Genomic DNA, 21,399 nt, shown 5'->3' on the forward strand with positions numbered 1-21,399 from the left:
GCAAATATTTTCTCCCATTCTGTGGGTTGTCTGTTTATTCTGCTGATTATTTCTTTTATGTGCAGAAGCTGATAATCTGCTGATTATTTCTTTTTATGTGCAGAAGCTTTTTAGTTTAATTAGGTTTCATCTGTTTGTTTTTGTTCTTATTGCATTTGCTTTAGGGTTCTTGGTCATAAACTCTTTGCCTAAGCCAATGTCTGGAAGAGTTTTTCCAATGTTATCTTCCAGAATTTTTATGGTTTAAGGTCTTAGATTTAAGTCTTTCTCCATCTTGAGTTGATTTTTGTATAAGGTGAGAAATGAGGATCCAGTTTCATTCTTCTACATGTGGCTTGGCAGTTATCCCAGCAGCATTTGTTGCAAAGGGTGTCCTTTCCCCACTTTATGGTTTTTAGTTTTTATTTTTTTTCAGACTGAGTCTCGCTCTGTCACCCAGGCTGGACTGCAGTGGTGTGATCTTGACTCACTGCAACCTCTGCCTCCCGAGTTCAGGCAATTCTCCCGCCTCAGACTCCCGAGTAGCTGGGATTACAGGTGCCTGCCACTATGTCTGGCTAATTTTTAAATTTTTAGTAGAGACAGAGTTTTACCCTGTTGGTCAGGCTGGTCTCGAACTCCTGACCTGAAGTGATCCGCCCGCCTTAGCCTCCCAAAATGCTGGGATTACAGGCGTGAGTCACCAATATTTGGCTTTATTTCTGGGATCTCTATTACATTGGTCTATGTGTCTATTTTATTCCAGGACCATGCTGTTTTGGTAAGCATAGCCTTGCAGTATAAAAAGTCAGATAATGTGATACCTCCAGATTTGTTCTTTTTGCTTAGTCTTGCTTTGGCTATCTGGGCTCTCTTTCGGTTCCATATGAATTTTAGGATAGTGTGTTTCTAGTTCTGTGAAGATTGATGATGGTACTTTGATGGGAATTGCATTGAATCTGTAGATTGCTTTTGGCAGTATTGTCATATTCACAATATTAATTCTACCCATCCATGAGCATGGGATGTGTTTTCATTTGTTGGTGTTGTCGATGATTTCTTTCAGCAGTGTTTTGTAGTTTTCCTTGTAGAGGTCTTTCACCTCCTTGGTTAGGTATATTCCTAAGTATTTTATTTTTTTGTAGCTTTTGTAATAGGGGTTAAGTTCTTTATTTGTTTCTCAACTTCGTCATTGTTGGTGTAGAGCAGTGTTATTAATTTACGTTGATTTTTGTATCCTGAAAGTTTACTGAATTTATCAGATTACAAGCTTTTTGGATGAGTCTTTAGGGTTTCCTAGGTATATGATCTTATCGTCAGCAAACAGCGACAGTTTCATTTCCTCTTTACCTATTCGGATGTCCTTTATTTCTTTTCTCTGATTGCTCTGGCTAGGACTTTTAGTACTTATGTTGAATGGAAGTGGTGAGGGTGGACATCCTTGTCTTCTTCCAGTTGTCACGGGGAATGCTTTCAACTTTTCCCTGTTCAGTAGAATATGGGCTGTGGGTTTGTTTATTACGTTAAGGTATGTTACTTCTGTGCCAGTTTTGTTGAGGGTTTTAATCATAAAGGGATGCTGGATTTTTTTGTTATATGCTTTTTCTGCATCTATTGAGATCACATGATTTTCAATTCTTTTTATGTGATACATCATATTTACTGACTTGTGTATGTTAAACCATCTCTGCATCCATGGTATGAAACCCACTTGATCATGGTGGATTATCTTTTTGATAGGCTGTTGGATTCGGTTAGCTAGTATTTTGTTGAGGATTTTTGCATCTGTTATCAGGGATATTGGTCTGTAGATTTATTTTTTTTGTTATGTCCTTTCCTGATTTTGGTATTAGGGTGATACTGGCTTCATAGAATGATTTAGGGAGGATTCCCTCTTTCTCTGTCTTTTGGAGTAGTTACATTAAGATTGGCACCAGTTTTTCTTTCAGTGTCTGATAGAGTTCAGCTGTGAATCCAACTGGTCCCAGAAGGGTCGTGTATTTCCCAGAGTTTATCCTCTCCTCTACATTTTCTACTTCGTGCATGTAAAGGTGTTCATAGTAGCCTTGAATGATCTTTTGTATTTCTGTGGTATTGGTTGTAATATCTTTTGTTTTGTTTCTAATTGAGCTTATTTAGATATCGTTCTTCTTTTCTTGGTTAGTTTCACTAATGGTCTGTCACTTTTGTCTTTTCAAAGAAAAGGTTGTTCATTTACCTTTTGTATTGTTGTTGTTCTTTTGGTTTCATTTAGCACCACTCTGGTCTTTGTTATTTCTTTTCTTCTATTGGGTTTGGGTTTTGTTTGTTCTTTCTTGTTTCTCCACTTCCTTGAGGTGTGATCTTAGATTGCCTATTTGTGACCTTTCAGACTTTTCTTTTTTTTTGAGACGGAGTCTCACTGTCGCCCAGGCTGGAGTGCAGTGGCATGATCTCGGCTCACTGCAACCTCTGCTCCCTGGGTTCAAGTGAGTCTCCTGTCTCAGCCTCCCAAGTAAGCTGAGATTACAGGTGTGGGCCACCACACCCAGCTAAGTTTTGTATTTTTACAGGGTTTCACCATGTTGCCCAGGCTGGTCTCAAACTCCTGACCTCAGGTGATCCACCTGCCTAGGCCTCCTAAAGTGCTGGGATAATAGACGTCAACCACCTTGCCTGGCATTTGATGTAGGCATTTAATGCTATGAACTTTTCCTCTTAGCACCGCTTTTGCTGTTTCCCACTGGTTTTGATAAGTTGTGACACTATTATTGTTCAAATAATTTTTTAATTTCCACCTTGATTTCATTGTTGACTCAAGGATCATTCAGGAGCAGATTATTTAATTTCCATGTGTTTGTGTAGTTTTGAGGGTTCCTTTTGGAGTTAATTTCCAGTTTCATTCCACTGTGGTCTGATAGGATACTTGATATAATTTAGATTTTTAAAAAAATTTATAGAGACTTGTTTTGTGACCTATCATATGGTCTATCTTGGTCTATCCATGTCCTGATGAAAATAATGTATATCCTGGCCAGACATGGTAGGTCTCGCACTTTGGGAGGCCGAAGCAGGTGGATTGCTTTAGCTCAGGAGTTTGAGACCAGCCTGGGCAACATGGCAAAACCTTGTCTCAACAAAAAATAAAAGAATTAGTTGAACATGGTGGTGCACACTTGTAGTCCTAGCTATGCGGGAGGCTGAAGTGGGAGGATTGCCTGAGCCTGGGAGGCAGAGATTGCCATGAGCCAAGATTGTGCCACTGCACTTTAACCAGGGTGACGGGCCTCAAAAAAAAGTATATTCTGCAGTTTTTGGTAGAATGTTCTGTAAATACTTGTTAAGTTAATTTGTTACAGGGTATAGTTTAAATCCATTATTTCTTTGTTGACTTTCGGTCTCGATGACCTGTCTAATGCTGTCAGTGGAGTATTGAAGTCCCCCACTATTACTTGGAAAACTTACTTGAGGGGAATAACTGAGGAAAACTTCCCTGGCCTTGCTAGAGATGTAGATATCCAAATACAAGAAGCTCAAAGAACAGCTGAGAAATTCATCACAAAAAGATCATCACCTAGGCACACAGTCATCAGGTTATCTGAAGTCAGGATACAATTATTATTACATAATTATGTTGCTAGGATTGTTATTATTTTACTGTGTTTATTGTGTTGCTGTCTATCCTATTTCTTAGGTTTAATAATTATTTTATAAATTTGGGAGCTCCAGTTGGGTGCATATATATTTAGGATTGTTATTTTCCTGTTGGACTAATTCTTTTATTATTATTTAATGTCCCCTCTTTGTGGGTTTCTTTTTCTTTTTCTTTTTTTTTTACTATTGTTGCTTTAAAGTCTGTTATATTTGATATAATAATAGCTATGCCTGCTTGCTTTTGGTTTCTATTTGCATGGAATATCTTTTTCCACCCCTTTACCTTAAGTTTATTTGAGTCCTTATGTGTTAGGTGAGTCTCTTGAAGACAGCAGATACTTGGTTGGTGGAATTTTATCCATTCTCCCATTCCATACCTTTTAAATGTAGCATTTAGGCCATTTACATTCGGTGTTAGTATTGAGATATGAAGTACTGTTGTATTCATCATGCTTGTTGTTGCCTTAATAGCTGTTTTTTTTTTTTCTTCATTGTGTTATTGTTTTATAGGTCCTATGAGATTTATGCTTTAAGGAGATTCTTTTTCTTGTTTTTGTCATGGAGTCTCACTCTGTTGCCCAGGCTGGAGTGCAGTGGCACAATCTTGGCTCACTGCAACCTCAGCCTCTTGGGTTCAAGCAATTCTGCCTGCCTCACCCTCCCAAGTAGCTGGGATTATAGGTGCCCACCACCATGCCTGGCTAATTTTTGTATTTTTTACTGGAGACAGGGTTTCTCCATGTTGGCCAGGCTGGTCTTGAATTCCTGACCTCAGGTGATCTGCCCACCTCAGCCTCCCAAAGTGCTGGGATTACAGGCATGAGCCACTGCGCCCTGCCAAGGAGGTTCTATTTTGGTGTGTTTCGAGGTTTTATTTCAAGATTTAGAACTTCTTTTAGCATTTCTTGTAGTGCTGGCTTGGTAGTGACAAATTCTCTTAGCCTTTGTCTGAAAAAGACTTGATCTCTCCTTCATTTATGAAGCTTAGTTTTGCTGGATACAATATTCTTGGCTGATAATTATTTTGTTTCAGGCAGCAGAAGGTGGTACCCCAGTCTCTTCTGGCTTGTAAGATTTCTGCTGAGAAGTCTGCTGTTAATCTGATAGGTTTTTCTTTGTAGTTTATCTGATGCTTTTGTCCCACAACTCTTAATATTCTTTCCTGCATCTTGACTTTAGATAACCTGATGACTGTGTGCCTAGGTGATAATATTTTTGGGAGGAATTTCTCAGTTGTTCTTTGAGCTTCTTGTATTTGGGTGTCTACATCTTTAGCAAGGCCAGGGAAGTTTTCCTCAGTTATTCACCTCGAGTAAGTTTTCCAAACTTGTAGATTTCTCTTCTTTCTCAGAAACACCAGTTATTCTTAGGTTTGGTTGTTTGATGTAATCCCACATTTCCTGGAGACTGTTAATTTTTTTTTTTTTAAGTGTCTTTTCTTTGTCTTTGTCTGATTGGGTTATTTCGAAAGCCTTGTCTTTGAACTCTGAAATTCTTTCTTCTGCTGTTATTGAAACTTTCCAGTGCATCTTTTTTTTTTTTTTTTTTGGAGACCGAGTCTCACTCTGTTGCCCAGGCTGGAGTGCAGTGGTGCTATCTCCACTCACTTCAACCTCTGCCTTCCAGGTTCAAATGATTCTCTTGCCTCATCCTCCCGAGTAACTGGGATTACAGCTGCCCACCACGACGCCCAGCTAATAAGTTTTGTATTTTTTTAGTAGAGGCAGGGTTTCATCATGTTGGCCAGGCTCGTCTTGAACTGCTGACCTCAGGTGATCCACCTGCCTCTGCCTCCCAGAGTGCTGGGATTACAGGCATGAGCCACTGTGCCTGGCCTTCAGTGCGTTTTCTGTTTCTCTAAGTGTGCCTTTTATTTCTAGAAGTTGTGATTGCTGTTTCTTTATGATATTTTTTCTCTGGACAATTTTTCATCCATATCCTGTATTGTTGTCTTTAATTTGGTTTTCACCTTTCTCTGATATCTCCTTGAGTATCTTAATAATCAACCTTCTGAATTCTTTATCTGGAAATTCAGAAATTTATTCTTGGTTTGGGTACATTACTGGGGTTATAGAAAGAACCCTGTTTTGTCATATTACCAGAATTACTTTTCTGGTTCCTTCTCATTTGTTTAGACTATTTCGGTGGAAAAGACTGGATCTCAGGGCCTGCTGTCTCCCGCTTCCTCTAGGGATGGGGCTTCCTGAGAGCTGGACTGCAGTGATTGTTATTGCTCTTCTGAGTGTAGCCATCCAGCAGCAGGGCTACTAGGCTCTGGGATGGTGCTGGGGAATGCCTACAAGGAGTCCTGTGATGTGATTCATCTTCAGGTCTCCGAGCTGTGGATACCAGCACCTGCTCTGCTGGAGGTGGCAGGGGAGTGAAGTGGACTCTTTGGTGGTGTTCGGTTGTAGATATGTTGAGTGTACTTGCTTTCTTGAATACTGGTTATCCTAGCAATGAACTTGTAATGTGGACACACTCAGGACCTCTGGTTGGCCAGGATGTCGCAGGCAGTGGAATTAGCTGTTGTTTTCCGCTTCCTGGGATCTGGGTTATTCTGTCATGAGTTGCTCTAATGGCCTGAATTGGTTGGCCTCCAACCAGGAGGTGACAGTTTGAAGAGTGCACCAGTTGCAGTAGTAGTTAAGTAGGGAGATTGCTTGCCCTAAGTTGGCCTGGGCAAGTGTTTTCGTTTCTCGCGAGATGGGTGGGGCTATGTTTCCTGTTCTGCTAAAGGGGCAGGTAGAGAAATACCATCAGGTGGGAGCAGGGTTAGGCGGAACTGGGCTCAGACTCACTTTCATTGGGCGGGGCTTGCCACAGCCACTGTGGGAGATAGGGCGTTGGTTTTCAGGCCAATGGGGTTATGTTCCATAGGGGATTTTGGCTGCCTCTGCTGTGTCATATAGTTCACCAGGGAAGTGGGGGGTTGTGAGAGTCCTGGTTGCGAGAGACCTCATTCAGCTCCCACGCAGTGGGTGAAGCCACTCTCACTCCCTTGGTGTACCGCTCAGACCTTGCCCCAGGCTTCCCTGCTGAGAAAGCAAGGCCTTCAGACCTCGCCCCTCCCCGTCTGCCTACTCTGTCAGCAGCTCTGCGCTGGTATCTGCAGCAGTTCCTGTTCCCTCCCCACCTCCCTTTTCTGCTCAAGAAAATCCATGTCCAGCTGAAATTGTTACTATCTCATTTAGAAGCTTCTTTTGCCCTGTTACCCTTCCCTAATTCTACTGGCTGTCTTCTGCTAGTACCCTTGTGAGATATAGTTGGGGATGGCCTCCCTGGGCTCTAGCTAGAGGCTGGGAATGCTTACAAGGCATTTCCCACTGCTGCTTCTACTTTTATATTTTGCACGTTCCCTTAAATCTGTTTCAGCCCTAGGTAAGGTTAAATCCGTCTCGTCTCCCATGATCTGGATTTTCAGATTCCCCAGTGGGGATGTGTGTGTGGAGGCAGGTTTTCCCTCTCTTACACTTTGGGAACTCACAGTTTTTTACCTGTCTCACGGAATTTGCAGCATTGTACCGCTTCTTTGAAAGGATCTGTGAATTTTTTCGGTTTGCCTTGTATATTCCTGGGGTGGTTCTTGAAGCAAAAGTTCACGGTGCGAGTCTCCACATGGTGTTCTCTCTGCCAGAGTGGGAGTTGCATGTTAGCCCTTTCTCCTATTTCCATCTTCCTCCTCCCGATTGTACCTTGCTTTTTGAATATACTTTATGCTGGGATCTTTTCATATCAGTTCATAGTGAATAGTCTCATTTTTTCAGCTTCATCGCTTTCCATTGTGTAATATTAGCGGTTTAACCAAACTTTGTAGATACACTTGGGTTGCTTCTTGTCTTCTTGTTACAAATAGTGCTATAGTGATGAATCCTGAATATGTGTCATTTTGTACATGTATAATTATGTATGTAGGAAAAATCCCCTAAAATGATGTGAGTGGGTGGATCAAAGGTTAATGTAAACATTGGTAATTTTGATAACTTGCCAAATTGTCATTCCCTAGAGCTAGTGCCGTCATCAGTAATGTTAGAGTGTCTGCCTAATGTTGGAGTGTCTCCAAGGCTTTGCTGAGAGAGGATTGTCGAACTTTTGGATTTTTGCTAATCTCATAGGTGAGACATTACATCTTTTTGTTTGTTTGTTTGTTTTTTGTTGGGATACAGAGTTTGGCTCTGTCGCCCAGGCTAGATGGAGTGCAGTGGCACGATGTCGGCTCACTGCAACATCCACCTCCTCAGTTCAATTGATTCTCATGCTTCAGCCTCTGGAGTAGCTGGGATTACAGGTAGGCACCACAACGCCCAGCCAATTTTTTTTTTTTTTTGGTATTTTTAGTAGAGATGGGGTTTCACTACATTGGCCAGGCTGGTCTTGGACTTCTGGTGATCCACCTCCCCTTGGTCTCAGAGAAGTTACATCTTAATAGTTTATTTTTTTGAGACGGAGTCTTGCTGTGCTCTGTTGCCAGGCTGGAGTGCAGTGGTGTGATCTCGGTTCACTGCAACCTCCGCTTCCCATGTTCAAGTGATTCTCCTGCCTCAGCCTCCTGAGTAGCTGGGACTACAGGTACCCACCACCACGCCCAGCTAATTTTTGTATTTTTAGTAGAAACGGGGTTTCACCATGTTGGCCAGGATGGTCTCGATCTCTTGACCTCGTGATCCGCCCGCCTTGGCCTCACAAAGTGCTGGGATTACAGGTGTGAGCCACCGCGCCTGGCCCATCTTAATAGTTTTAATTAGTATTTCTTTCATTATGGGTTAGGTTGAACATCTTTTCATATGTTGAACCGTTCAGATTTTTTTTCTTAGTTTTTTTTTAAGTAAGTGGTCTCAAGAAAAAAATGGAGGTAGTAAATGAATAAATGAATGAATAAATAAGTAAATCAATGGTCTAATTAATTTTCTGGGGCACAGGTCCTATTACTTTAACACCCCAGTGTTTCCTGTAGTCATACTGCAGATCTCGGCCGTGACATTTGCTGGAAATGTGACTGCGAACTGCTTTTTTAACTTCCTGTCTAATGTGTAGTTGGTAGTACTAATTACATCATGAAGTTCTTGTTCAGTGTGTGCACAATAAATATAAGAGATTATTTATTAAAGTAAAAGAATCATTTAAATCATTTACATCTTCATTGTATTTCCATGAGTGTATGCGTGTGTAAGTATATTTTAAGGCAGCCATGCTGCTGGTTGACGATGATGTATATGCAGGTTAATTTCAAAGCCTATACAAATGTTTTGTGTTTTTTGTTTTTTTCCAAATCCTCTTCTTAGAAACTGTAGACGTTTCCTATTGGAGAGGGGAAAGAAATTGTCTTTGAAAGAAAAAAAGTTAAGGTATATGATTTAGTGAGGTATTGTTCCATACATGGATCATAGGAATTATTTAAATCAACAAAACATTGATGTCTGAAGTACCTGGCACTATGCTGGGCATTATGGAAACAAGGTAATGAGAAAAACAGAGTAGGCCGGGTGTCGTGGCTCATGCTGTAATCCCAGCACTTTGGGAGGCTGACACAAGCAGATTGCTTAAGCCCAGGAGTTTGAGACCAGCCTGGGCAACATGACGAAACCCTGTCTGTACAAAAAAATTACAAAAATTAGCCGGCCGTGTTGGCATGTACCTGTAGACCCACCTACTCAGGAAGCTGAGACCCACCTACTCAGGAAGCTGAGGTGGAAGGATCACTTGAGTCTGGGTGTTTGGGGCTGCAGTGAGCTGAGACTGCACTCCAGCCTCGGTGACAGAGAGAGAGAGACCCTGTCTCAAAAGAAAAAAAAAAAAAAGAAAAAAAAAAAAAAGAAAAGCAGGCCTCTATACTCAGGGAACTTGTAGTCTCTGGGTTTATACAGATCTAAAGAAACTTAAATAATGAAATGTAAGTTCTTCGATAGCGACCTATGAGATTCTCTGGGTTAGGGATCAATTAAATTATAACAGGGGCTGGGAAAGGATAGTAGAAGATGAGTGGCAGGTGACTATAGAGAGAGGAAGTGATAAGGTGATGTTTGAGGTGAGCCTCTGCTTTTTTTTTTTTTCATTTTGTTTAAAGGTCTGATATAATGTATAGTTGTGTCTAATGCACACTTGTTTAACAGTTTAATGATTTGTTTCTTATGTTTGTATGCACATTTGTAACTACCATCCTGATGGAGAATATTTCAGTAAGACAAGATTTGTAATGTCCTTTTCTGGTCTATCTCTTCTCCTGCCCTCCACCCATCTGCCCAGACTATATTCTAATTTCTTTCATACTTACTTTATGAACTCTTGTATGAACTCTTAGTTGTGTGAACTCTTGTATCTGGCTTTTTGTTCACTCAACAAAATATCAGCGAGATTTGTACGAATTGTATCAAGCAGTCATTTAAAAACATTGCTCTGTAGTATTCCACTGTACAGATAAATCCATTCACTTCCTTTTGGGCATTTGGATTGTTTCCAATCATTGGCTGCTATTTTGTTTTGTTTTGTTTTTTGAGACGGGGTCTCACTCTGTCACCAATGTTGGAGTACAGTGGCCTGATCTCTACTCACTGCAGCCTCAATCTCCCTGGCTCAGGTGTTACTCATACTACAGTCTCCCAAGTAGCTGGGATTCAGGCCTGTGCTACCATGTCCAGCTAATTTTTTGTAGAGAGAGGGTTTTGCCATGTTGCCCAGGCTGGTTTCGAACTCGCAGGCCCAAGCGATCCTCCCCGTGTGACCTCCCAAAATGCTGGGATTACAGGCATGAGGCACCATGCTCGACCATCTTTGGCTACTATTAACCAAGTTGCCCCATGGACATTCCTTTACATGTCCTCTAATTACACACACATATTCATTCCTCTTAACTATATAATATCTTAATACTACCAGTCCTTTCTTTTCTTTTCTTTTCTTTTTGAGATAAAGTTTCTGTAACCCAGGCTGGAGTGCAGTGGTGCGATCTCAAATGTAACCCCCACCTCCTGGCCTCCAACGATCTACCCGCCTCGGCCTTCCAAGGTGCTGGGATTACAGGCATCTACCGATCCTTTTAATTTTGGCCATTCTAGTGGATGAGTAGTGGTATCTCACTGTGGCTTTAATTTTTGTTTCATCAATTTGCAATGATGTTGACCACATTTTGTGCTATGGGTATCTGAATATTCTGTTTTGGGTGAAGTGCCTATTCAAGTCTTTGCCAGTTGTGTTCATTGGGTGGTTTGTCTTTTATTATTGAGTTAATAGAAGTTCTTCAGAAATTTTGAATATGTCTTGTGTTAGATATATGTATTATAAATAACCTTCTCCTAGTCTTTGGTTATCCTTCTCCCTGTTTCTAATGGAGTCTATTGTGTTATGGTGAAAAGGGGGATCATTTCAGGTATTTTTTTTTAAGTACATAATTTATATACATAAAATTCAACATTTTTAAGTTTACTGTAGTTCAGTGATTATTTAGTATATTCACAGTTTTGTAAAATTATTACCACTGTCTGGTTACAGAAAGTACGTATGCTTTTGAAAGAGAAAAAAGGGGGGGCCAAGTGCAGTGGTTCACACCTGTAATCCCAGCACTTTGGGAGGCCAAGGCGGGTGGATCATTTGAGGTCAGGAGTTCGAGACCAGTCTGACCAACATGGTGAAACCCTGTCTTTTCTAAAAGTACAAAAATTAGCCAAGTGTGGTGGCATGCACCTGTAATCTCAGGTACTTGGGAGGCTGAGGCAGGAGAATCCCTTGAAGCTGGGAGGCAGAGGTTGCAGTGAACCGAGGTCACGCCACTGCACTCGTCTGGGTGAGAGAGCGAGACCCCACCTTAAAAAACATAAAGAAAAAAAATTAGCGAAAAAAGGGAGCATGTAAAAAAGTGAACTATTTAGGGAAGAGCATGTAGTTTCATATATGTAAGCGATTATTGTAGCAATTTGAAAATATTTAAAAACAAAGATTTCTGATTAGTGAGCTTTGATTATCTAGAAGTTAAATATTAATGCAATTGGTGAAAAAAGTTGAGATCTCATGTTTGTTTTGTGGTGAGCAAGATGAAGTAAGGGTCAGAAAGAATTATAGCAAAGACTTGATTGATGCATTGCAGAGCCTTGCACATTGCATATGTATATTATTATATTACATATTTTAACTAAATTAATTCTTACAATAATTCTTTGAGTTAATTACTGTTGTTGCCCTCATTTTTTACATAAGGAACTGAGGCAAGAACAGATTAAAAAAAATTTTTTTTTTTTAGGCATAGTTTTGTTCTGTTGCCCAGGCTAGAGTGCAGTGGTATAGTCTCAGCTCACTGCAACCTCTGGCTCCTGGGCTCAGGTGGTCCTCCCACCTCAGCCTCCAAAGTAGCTGGGACCACAGGCACATGCCTGGCTAATTTTTGTATTTTTTTTTTTTTTTTTTTTTTTTTTGTAGAGACAGGGTTTTGCCATGTTGGCTAGGCTGGTCTCGAGCTCCTGGGCTTAATCGATCCGCTCACCTCGGCCTCCCAAAGTGTTGGAATTACAGGCGTGAGTCATCGCTCCTATCCATATTAAATATTGTTTGTGGTCATGGTCAGTGGCAGATTCTGAATTTCAGAGGCAGAAAGAATCCGGGGTCGTTAATTATGTTACTCTGGTGTATTTGTCGAAACCAAGAAATCAACATTTCTATTTGGAATTTTTCTTCCTTTAGATCACCTCTTCATTATCTGTAAGACTGGTGCTTTCTGATTTGTGTTCTGATAGCCCCTTGTTGATCTTCAGAAGGACTTCTGAGAATATGAATGAGATGATCTTAGCACTTACAAAGACAGTCTTAGTATTGCTTCGTCCAAATAAATTTGTTTGGAAAAAGAAAAAACCAGTTCAGTAATTCTGTGTTTCAAATTTTAGAAAAGCTACTTGGCCACCAGCATATTTTTTTGTGTTGTTTGAGATGGACTCTTGCTCTGTCACCCAGAGCAATGGTGCGATCTTGGCTCACTGCAACCTCCGCCTCCCAGGTTCAAGCTATTCTCCTGCTTCATCCTCCAAGTAGCTGGGATTACAGGCATCTGCTACCACGCCCGGCTAATTTTAGTATTTTTAGTAGAGGCGTGGTTTCACCAAGTTGGCCAGGCTGGTCTCAAACTCCTGACCTCAGGTGATCCACCTGCCTCGGCCTGCCAGAGTGCTGGGATTACAGGCGTGAGCCACCATGCCCGGTCAACATACATTAATATATAGGGTATTTCAGTGGGAGACCACATTTAAAACAGTCAATGTTTGTATTAGTCCGTTTTTCACACTGCTATAAAGATACTACCTGAGACTTAGTAATTTATAAACAAAAGAGGTTTAATTGACTCACAGTTCTGCATGGCTGGGGAAACCTCAGGAAAACTAGTCATGGTGGAAGGTGAAGGGGAAGCATTATCTCTTCTTCACAAGGTGGTGGCAGAGAGAGTGCAGGGGAACCTGCCATTTTAAAAAACCATCAGATCTTGTGAGAACTCCCACACTATGACAAGAACAGCATCGGGGAAACCCCCCCCCCCCCCCCCCATGATCCAGTCACTCGGGAGGTTTCTCACTCAATACATGGGGATTATAATTCAAGATGAGATTTGGGTGGGGACACAGAGCCAAACCATATCAGTGTTTAACAACCAGCTTTCCCCTCATCATTGAAATCGGTTTCTTTTTCATCAGAACGCCATGTGTAGTGGCTTGAGTTCAGTGATGATATATTTATGAGTGAAAATATAAAACATATTTGAAAACTAAAACCATACTCAGCAACATGAAATGCTCATGTAAAGAGGATGGTACTAGACTATTTGAAGCAACAGCAGATTTGTCTCTGCCTCATATTCTGTAGGATGTTGATTAGTTGATGCCTAAAATTATTTTTCCTTTAGCAGAGTTTGTATTTAAGTGAAATATGTGTGATTCTATTATATTTTTCTTTAATGTAAGCACTCTTTAGTTCTAAATTTTACTTCTGTTTTTTTAATGATTTTTGATTGATAAATGACCAAAATCAAAGATAAAACAATTTTCTGTTAGAATTCTCATTACTGATTTCATTTCTAGAGACTGAATCATTGATGATTAAAATAAACTTTTTTTTTTTTTTTTTTTTTTTTTTTGCATGGGGGAGGTTAGAGATGGAGTCTCCCTTTTTTGCCCAGGCTAGTCTCAAACTCCTGGGCTCAAGTGATTTTCCCACCTTGGCCTCCCAGAATGTTGGAATTGTGCGTGCACTTGGACTAAAATAAACTCTTGATGGTAACATTACTCTCTGAGTTCTAGAAGCTACTAGGGCCTATTCTTTGCTGTCTGGAAGGATGCTGGGACAAAATGACTCTTAAGACTTATAACATTTCTCAATTCAGACTAGCCACCTTTCAAATGCTTAGAAGTTACCTGTATCTAATAGATGTATGTATTGGATGGTACAAAACTAACCCATTAGGGTAATTAAACACTCTCAATTCAAGTATCAAGCAATTTTGAGTATCAGGTTTTTTATCATGACTGAGTGTCACTCTGTTGCCCAGGCTGGAGTGCAGTGGCATGATCTTGGCTCACTGCTCTGCATCCCAGGCTGAAGTGATTCTTGTGCCTCAGCTTCCTGAGTGGCTGGGTTACGGGCTTGTGCCACCATGCCCAGCTAATTTTTTTTTCTTTTTGAGACAGAGTCTCACTTCTGCCCAGGCTGGAGTGCAGTGGCATGATCTCAGCTCACTGCAGCCTCCCTGGCTAATTTTTGTATTTTTATTAGAGACAGGGTTTCACCGTGTTGGCCAGGCTGGTCTCAAACTCCTGGCTTCAAGTGATCCACCCACCTCAACCTCCCAAAGTATTGGGATTACAGGCATGAGCCACTGTGCTCGGCTCAGGTTTTAAATTAAAAGTTAAATTGGTCATTATGGAAATGCAGTTGAAAACCACAAGATACCACTTCACACTCACTAGGATGATTTTAATAAAAAAATGGAAATAGTGTTGGCGAGAATGTGGAGCTAGCTGGTGATTATACAACATTATGAATACACTAAATTCCACTGAATTGTACACTTTCAAATGGTTAATTTTGTGATGTGAATTTCACTTTAATGAATAATATTAATTTAAATGAAATAAAGTTAAAAATTCATTTACTCAGTTACAATAACCATATTTAAAGTGTTGAGTAGCAATATTTGGCTAGTGGTTCGTAGGTTTGCAGTGACCTTGGCAGTGGACCAGGTAGTTCTGTGGCAACGTGGTACTCTACAGAAGAGATGGCAGCTTTAAAAAGCGTTATTATTTCTTGGTACTCAAAATATGTGTGGTAAAATTTTAAATTTTAAATATAGAAATCATTAAATGCTGACTTCTCATGGTCAGAGTCTGTAGGTGAAAATTCTTGATGCAGCCTATTTGAGGACCATGCCATTCATAGGGTTGTTGTATGAATTAAATACTAATTTCAGAGCAATGAATATGGCTAATTGCTTCTATTCAGGGTTTCCCATAGCCCTGTGCTTTAGTTAGGCCTTACTGTACTCCTTTGAAGTTATACTGCTTTATATGTATGTTTTGCGGAACATATAGAAGCTCTTGTAGTGTAGTATCTTTATCTTATTCATCTTTATCCTTCTAGCATATTATGTATTACTAGACATAGATAAGTATTTGAACTAAAGTCTTGAATCATTTCTACCTCTTTTTTAACTTAGTATGCACCATAGAGTAAGTAAACATTTTTCATAGAGACGCTGAGGGCCATAAGGAGCCCCCAAAATATATTTTGTATGTCAAAATAGAGCAATTATTAATGGATACCATATAAGAAGAATGTGTGATTTTTTTTTTTTTTATCAGCATCAGTAAACATATAGCTGTTTAGTTCTGCTAATATACTTAGTAATATCTATGATTTGCAAGATGCTTCTGGGAATATAAATATTCATAAATATACATCTCTGTGTTCAAAATGGAAAGTGTGAGTTGGGATATAGATATGCAGTGAAGTGTGAGGACAGCCTCAAGGGAGAATTAGCTCTTGTCCATTTGTGGCAGATTTAGAGAGACTTTATGAGGAAAGTTATGATTTTTACAAATAAAGGGCTGTGTTGTGATTTTAGCAGCTTACAATTGGTAGAGGTACCTCGATTGAAGGAAAGAGCCTGAGGCATGTGATTTTTTTAAATGCTATTATCTAGATGAACTTTTACAAGATGAACCGCCTGGGGATAACAAGATGAATATATTTGGTTTTTAACATGACACATTTATATGCTTAGAGTTTGGTAAGTCAAAAACTAAGTAAATTGGTTAAATGACTAATGGAAAAGTCATTATCCATCCAACTGTGGATATTTCTGTTTTGTTTTGTTTTGTGTTAATTACGACGATTCATTTGTTAGAAGACCTGCAAATTTTTTTTCCCCAAGATATAATTAGAAATCACACACTTATACCGCAGTTAATTTGTATATATTAATTCTGGTGCTACCTGAACATTCTGCATTCTTTGTTAAAATAGCACATCTGTCAGGTGACTCGGGTAGTTAACCTTTTGATTTCTTAATATTGCAAGTACAGAAGGCTAAAGAGGCAGTATTTAATGGATATTGTAGAGGGCTGCATATGACCAACACTGAGCATGTCTTTTCTAAGAGAGAGGCTAGATCTAATTGTTTAACAAATTAAACAATTTATACAAACAAAATATAAATAAAAAAATAAAATAAAAAAATTTTATTTATTTTTAAAATATTAAATGTAGTCTGTATGGGTTTTCATTTGAAGTTTAAGAAATTTGTAAGAAAGTAATTTACAAAGACAAGGCAGGTGTGGTCGTGCACACCTAGCTCTGTGGGAGGCCTAGGCAAGTGGATGGTTTGAGCCCAGGAGTTCAGGACCAGCTTACCCAACATGGTGAAACCCCCTTTTGACAAAAAATGCAACAACAACAAAATATTAGTAGAGTGTGGTGGCGTGTGCCTATAGTACCACCACCTGGTACTATTAGTAGAGTGTGGAGGCTGAGGTGGGAGGATCACTTGAGCCTGGGAGGTCGAGGCTGCAGTGAGCCGAGATCATGCCACTGCACTTCAGCCTGGGTGATAGACTGAGACCCTGTCTCAAAAAAAAACAAAACCCAAAATACAAAATACATTAAAAAGTCAATATTGAACTTTTCTCTCACCTGTTTTAATAGTGTGTAACACTAGGAAGTCTGCTGAAGGTTTTGAAGTAGCATGTATCGTAAAAAAAAAAATACTTTAAAAATCCAGAAATACAGCTGGCTTACACCTGTAATCCCAGCACTTTGGGAGGCTAAAGCAGGCAGATCACATGAGGCCAGGAGTTCGAGACCAGCCTGGCCAATGTGGTGAAACCATAGCTCTACTAAAAATACAAAATTAGCCAGGCATGGTAGCACACAGCTGTAATCCCAGCTACTCGGGAGGCTGAGGCACAAGAATCACTTGAACCCAGGAGGCAGAGGTTGCAGTGAGCGGAGATCACACCACTGCATCCCAGCCTGGGCAACAACAATACTCTGTCTCAAAAAAATAAAAATAAAATTCAGGAATCCAGTCATTGCCAGGATATCTAATTCTTTGTTGCAAAAACAGCTTAGTGCTTCTGCTATAACAACGATTAATTCAAAACCAGATTTTTCTGGGAAGAAGATCCCATTATTTTTGTATTGCATATAGTGGAAATAGTAAACTGGGAGGATGTGAAACTTGTTGCATTTTCAAGCTTTGTCTAATATATGTCATCTTACTTGGCAACTTACTTCATAAAGTGAAAAGACTACTAGTCCCTTATGCTTCCTTTCTGGAATTAGTTCTATTGTACTACTTATTTACTTCCGAAAATACTAGATATTCACTCATTGATATTCTTCTCATGCCCTACACAGCATGCCTGACGTTATTTCTGTTTTATTTTCTTTTAGTGTGTTGTTGGTGGCTGCAATGCCAGCTTTGCTTCTCAGGGAGGGCTAGCTCGTCATGTACCCACACACTTCAGTCAGCAGAACTCCTCAAAAGTTTCTAGCCAGCCAAAGGCCAAAGAAGAATCTCCTTCTAAAGCTGGAATGAACAAAAGGAGGAAATTAAAGAACAAAAGACGACGCTCATTACGTAAGTGTTACACTGAGAAAATCTGGTGTATTTGATGGTTTTAAAAGATATCTTAGACTTTTATGCAAATCCACTTTGAACTTCAACTCCTCTTCTATTAAAAGTAACAAACAGGTAGGATGCCTGTCTGTCAGTGAGAGTGAGAATTCAGTGGCACATGTTTGTAGTAGCTAAGGGAGTATATGTGGCCTTCAAATATAAACTGTATAAAATTAGATTTGGGGGCTACTCTGATTCTCTTCTAAAATAACATTTAAAATATAGTAACATTGGTATTTCTAGAAATATTTTAGAAAATTTGAACATGTTAAAAGTAAATATCAAGTGAAAGTTAAGTAATCTATCTACTCCAGAGTAGTGTGTGTACCTGAGCTGGGAGGTAGAGGCTGCAGTGAGCCGTGATCGCGCCACCACACTTGAACCTGGGAGACAGAGTGAGACCCTGTCTCAAAAAACCAACAACAAAAAAAACCACCACAAAGCCATGTGTGTGGATAACAAAGCAGTGTTGCTTTTTTTTTTTGAGGTGGAGTCTCGCCGGAGTGCAATGGCGTGAGACAGGGTTTCACTATGTTGGACAGGCTGGTCTCAAACTCCCGACCTCAGGTGATTGCCTGTCTCGGCCTCCCAAATTGCTGGGATTACAGGTGTGAGCCACCACACCCAGCCGATAGCAAAACAATTTGAATGTAATGGGTGTCATAGTACCTAGTCTATTGTAACATATGTACAGTGTTTATGTGTTTACTTACCAAAATGTATCCTTGATGTTTAGGATAGAAAATAAATAGATGATAAGGCTTGTAAATGCTGGGAGTAGGAACAGACTTTGCAACCTCACAGTGTAGCTGGTCACTGCTTCTTTGTGTCAGCTGGTTAGTTTGTGGCTTTATTTTATTATTATTATTATTTTTTTGATGGAGTCTCGCACTGTCGCCCAGGCTGGAGCGCAGTGGTGTGATCTCGGCTCACTGCAACCTCCGACTTCTGGGTTCAAGCAGTTCTCTGTCTCAGCCTTCCGAGCAGCTGGGATTACAGGCACCCGCCACCACGCCTGGCTAATCATTGTATTTTTAGTAGAGGCGGGGTTTCACCATGTGGCCAGGCTGGTCTTGAAGTCCTGACCTCTTGATCCACCCGCCTTGGCCTCCCAAAGTGCTGGGATTACAGGCGTGAGCCACTGTGCTCGAGCAGCTGGTTAGTTTTAACTACATATCCTCAATGAAGAAATACCAATGGGTGAATGAGTGAATAAAGCTTTCATTGAAAGGGAGTCTACTCCAAAGGTGAATTAGAAAGAAAAAATAGATTGTACTTTACCCTTTTTCTCTGGGGATTGATTAGTATAGACAAGACTCCAGACACTAATTCCAGACTATGAAATTAGTCTGTAAAACATTGAAATCTTTTTGTTACTACAGATTTATAGCGGATAAATGAACAAACCAGAAAACTTTATATTTCGTTTTTATTTTTTTCTACCTCATTAACTGAGAAAAGTAAACTTTCTTAAACTCTTCTTAAATTTCATTCTTGCTTTTTTTTTTTTTTTTTTTTTTTTGATACAGGGTCTTACTCTTGCCCAGGCTGGAGTGCAGTAGTGAGATCATGGCTTACCGCAGTTTCAGACTCCTGGGCTCAAGCAGTTCTCCCACCTCAGCCTCCCAAGTAGCTGGGACTACAGGCCTGAGCCACCATGCCTGGCTAGTTTTTATTTTTGGAAGAGATGGGGGGGTCTCTCTGTGTTCTCCAGGCTGGTCTTGAACTCCTGGGCTCAAGTGATCCTTCCCCTTCAGCCTCCCAAAGTGCTAGGATTACAGGCATGACCCACCACACCTGGCCTTAAGTTTCTTTTTGTTAAAGTAATCATGTTTATTTTTAATCAACGTTGGCTATTTATGGTACCATTTTCATTTTGACATCCTTTATAAAAACAGAAATTTAACATTGCAGTCATTTTACTTGTGTTAATATCAAGTAGCTTGCAGTTGCACACAGAAAATTGCTAAATATATATTATGGTACTCAAAAACCAGATGACTTTTCCACCAGTTTCACCTATCCTCATTATTATTTTAGTCTCAGTGTATACAGTAATCATTTAAATTTTCTGACTTTTCACATTATATACTTGGCAATATCTATGCAATTCGCTACTCTTTGTCTTGTAAAGAGGAGAGAGATTCAGTTAAATACCCAGTTCTTGCTTAGAAACAAAGTACTGGTGCCGGCTTAAGTATATGTTTCTTTTGACGGTGGTGTTTTTCCTCATATTAACTTAGCTAGTAAGGCAGGCTGCGTAGGGAGAGTTGGCAGAGAGAGGTGGTGGATGAAAATACCTTTTTGTCATCTGTTTTATTGAGGAGAATGGGGTTAGTCCTGAATATATTACTTTATAAACTTTAAAAAGGATCCAAGGCCTTTTCACTGTGGGGAGCCATTGTTAAGACAGTGCTGTGATTTGAATTAGCATGGTTAACAGCTGCTGCATTTCACTTTCTTTAAAAGCATACATATCTGTAGCAGTTAACTTTACCTAGTATCTTCCTCATGTAATTCAAGAAGACAGTTTTTACGAAACTGTGAAAAATACACCTTATAAATAGCAGCACTGCAGCAAATGTAATTTTCTGTTTGATAAAATTTGGTTTTTTTTTAACCTTTTTTTTTTTTTTTTTTTTTTCTGAGACAGGGTCTCTCTCTGTCACCCAGGCTGGAATGCAGTGGTGCAATCATGACTCACTGCAGCCTCGACCTCCTGGGCTCAGGTGATTCTCCCACCTCAGCCTCCCAGGTAGCTTGGGCTACAGGCACACACCACCACACCCAACTAATTTTTGTATTTTTTTTTGGTAGAAGTGGGGTTTTGTCTTTTTGACCAGGCTGGTCTTGAGCTCTTGAGCTCAAGTGGTCCACCCATCTCAGCCTCCCAAAGGGCTGGGATTACAGGTGTGAGTCACCGCACCCGGCCTGATAAAATTTATATATATACATATTTTAAATTTTTATTTATTTTTTCATTATTTTTAAAAATCTTTAAAATATATTTTTAATGCTTTTTAAATATACTTTAAAGTGGAAAGAATAGTATAATAAATACTTGTATTGCTCTTCACTTAGAGATTTACCAATATGGTACATTTGTTTTATCTTCCTACCTATGTACCTTTTTGGTCATGGACCCAAAATGCTTAAGATGCATCTCCTAAGAATAAAGATATTTTTCTGCATAACCACATCATCATCATTACACCTGAGGAGAAGATAAATCATACAATATATGTAATTTTGAAACATGGGAAAATAGTTTCTATTTTTGTGGTTTCCAAAGGATTTTTTTTTTTCTTTTTTTTTGAGACAGAGTCTCACACTTACTGCCCGGGCTGGAGTGCAGTGGTGCGATCTTGGCTCACAGCAACCTGTAATGTTAGGTTGTCAGTTTGTGATCTTTCAGCCTTTTTGCTTTGTTCTGTTTTTGTTTTTTGTTTTTTTGAGACAGGGTCTCACTTTGTTGCCGAGGCTGGAGTGCAGTGGTGCAATCTTAGCTCACTGCAACCAGTGCCTCCCAGGTGCAATCAATTCTCGTGCGTCAGCTTCTTGAGTAGCTGGGACTACTGGCACACACTACCATGCCCGGCTAATTTTTGTATTTTTAGTAGAGATGGGGTTTTACCATGTTGGCC

General features: G+C 39.9%; 1 protein-coding gene across 6 annotated transcripts in view; it reads left to right on the forward strand.

The window, feature by feature from the left end:
• The window catches only part of AEBP2 (AE binding protein 2), a 114,532-nt gene that overhangs the window by 37,386 nt on the left and 55,747 nt on the right, over positions 1-21,399 (forward strand). For all 6 annotated transcript variants that reach the window (XM_054663096.2, XM_054663095.2, XM_054663094.2 and 3 more), the window contains exon 4: positions 17,530-17,716. In XM_054663096.2, coding sequence (XP_054519071.2) covers positions 17,530-17,716 — 187 coding nt within the window. The remainder of the gene's footprint in view (positions 1-17,529; positions 17,717-21,399) is intronic.

The sequence above is a fragment of the Pan troglodytes genome, chromosome 10 (genome assembly GCF_028858775.2).
Source record: "Pan troglodytes isolate AG18354 chromosome 10, NHGRI_mPanTro3-v2.0_pri, whole genome shotgun sequence".
Lineage (NCBI taxonomy): Eukaryota > Metazoa > Chordata > Mammalia > Primates > Hominidae > Pan > Pan troglodytes.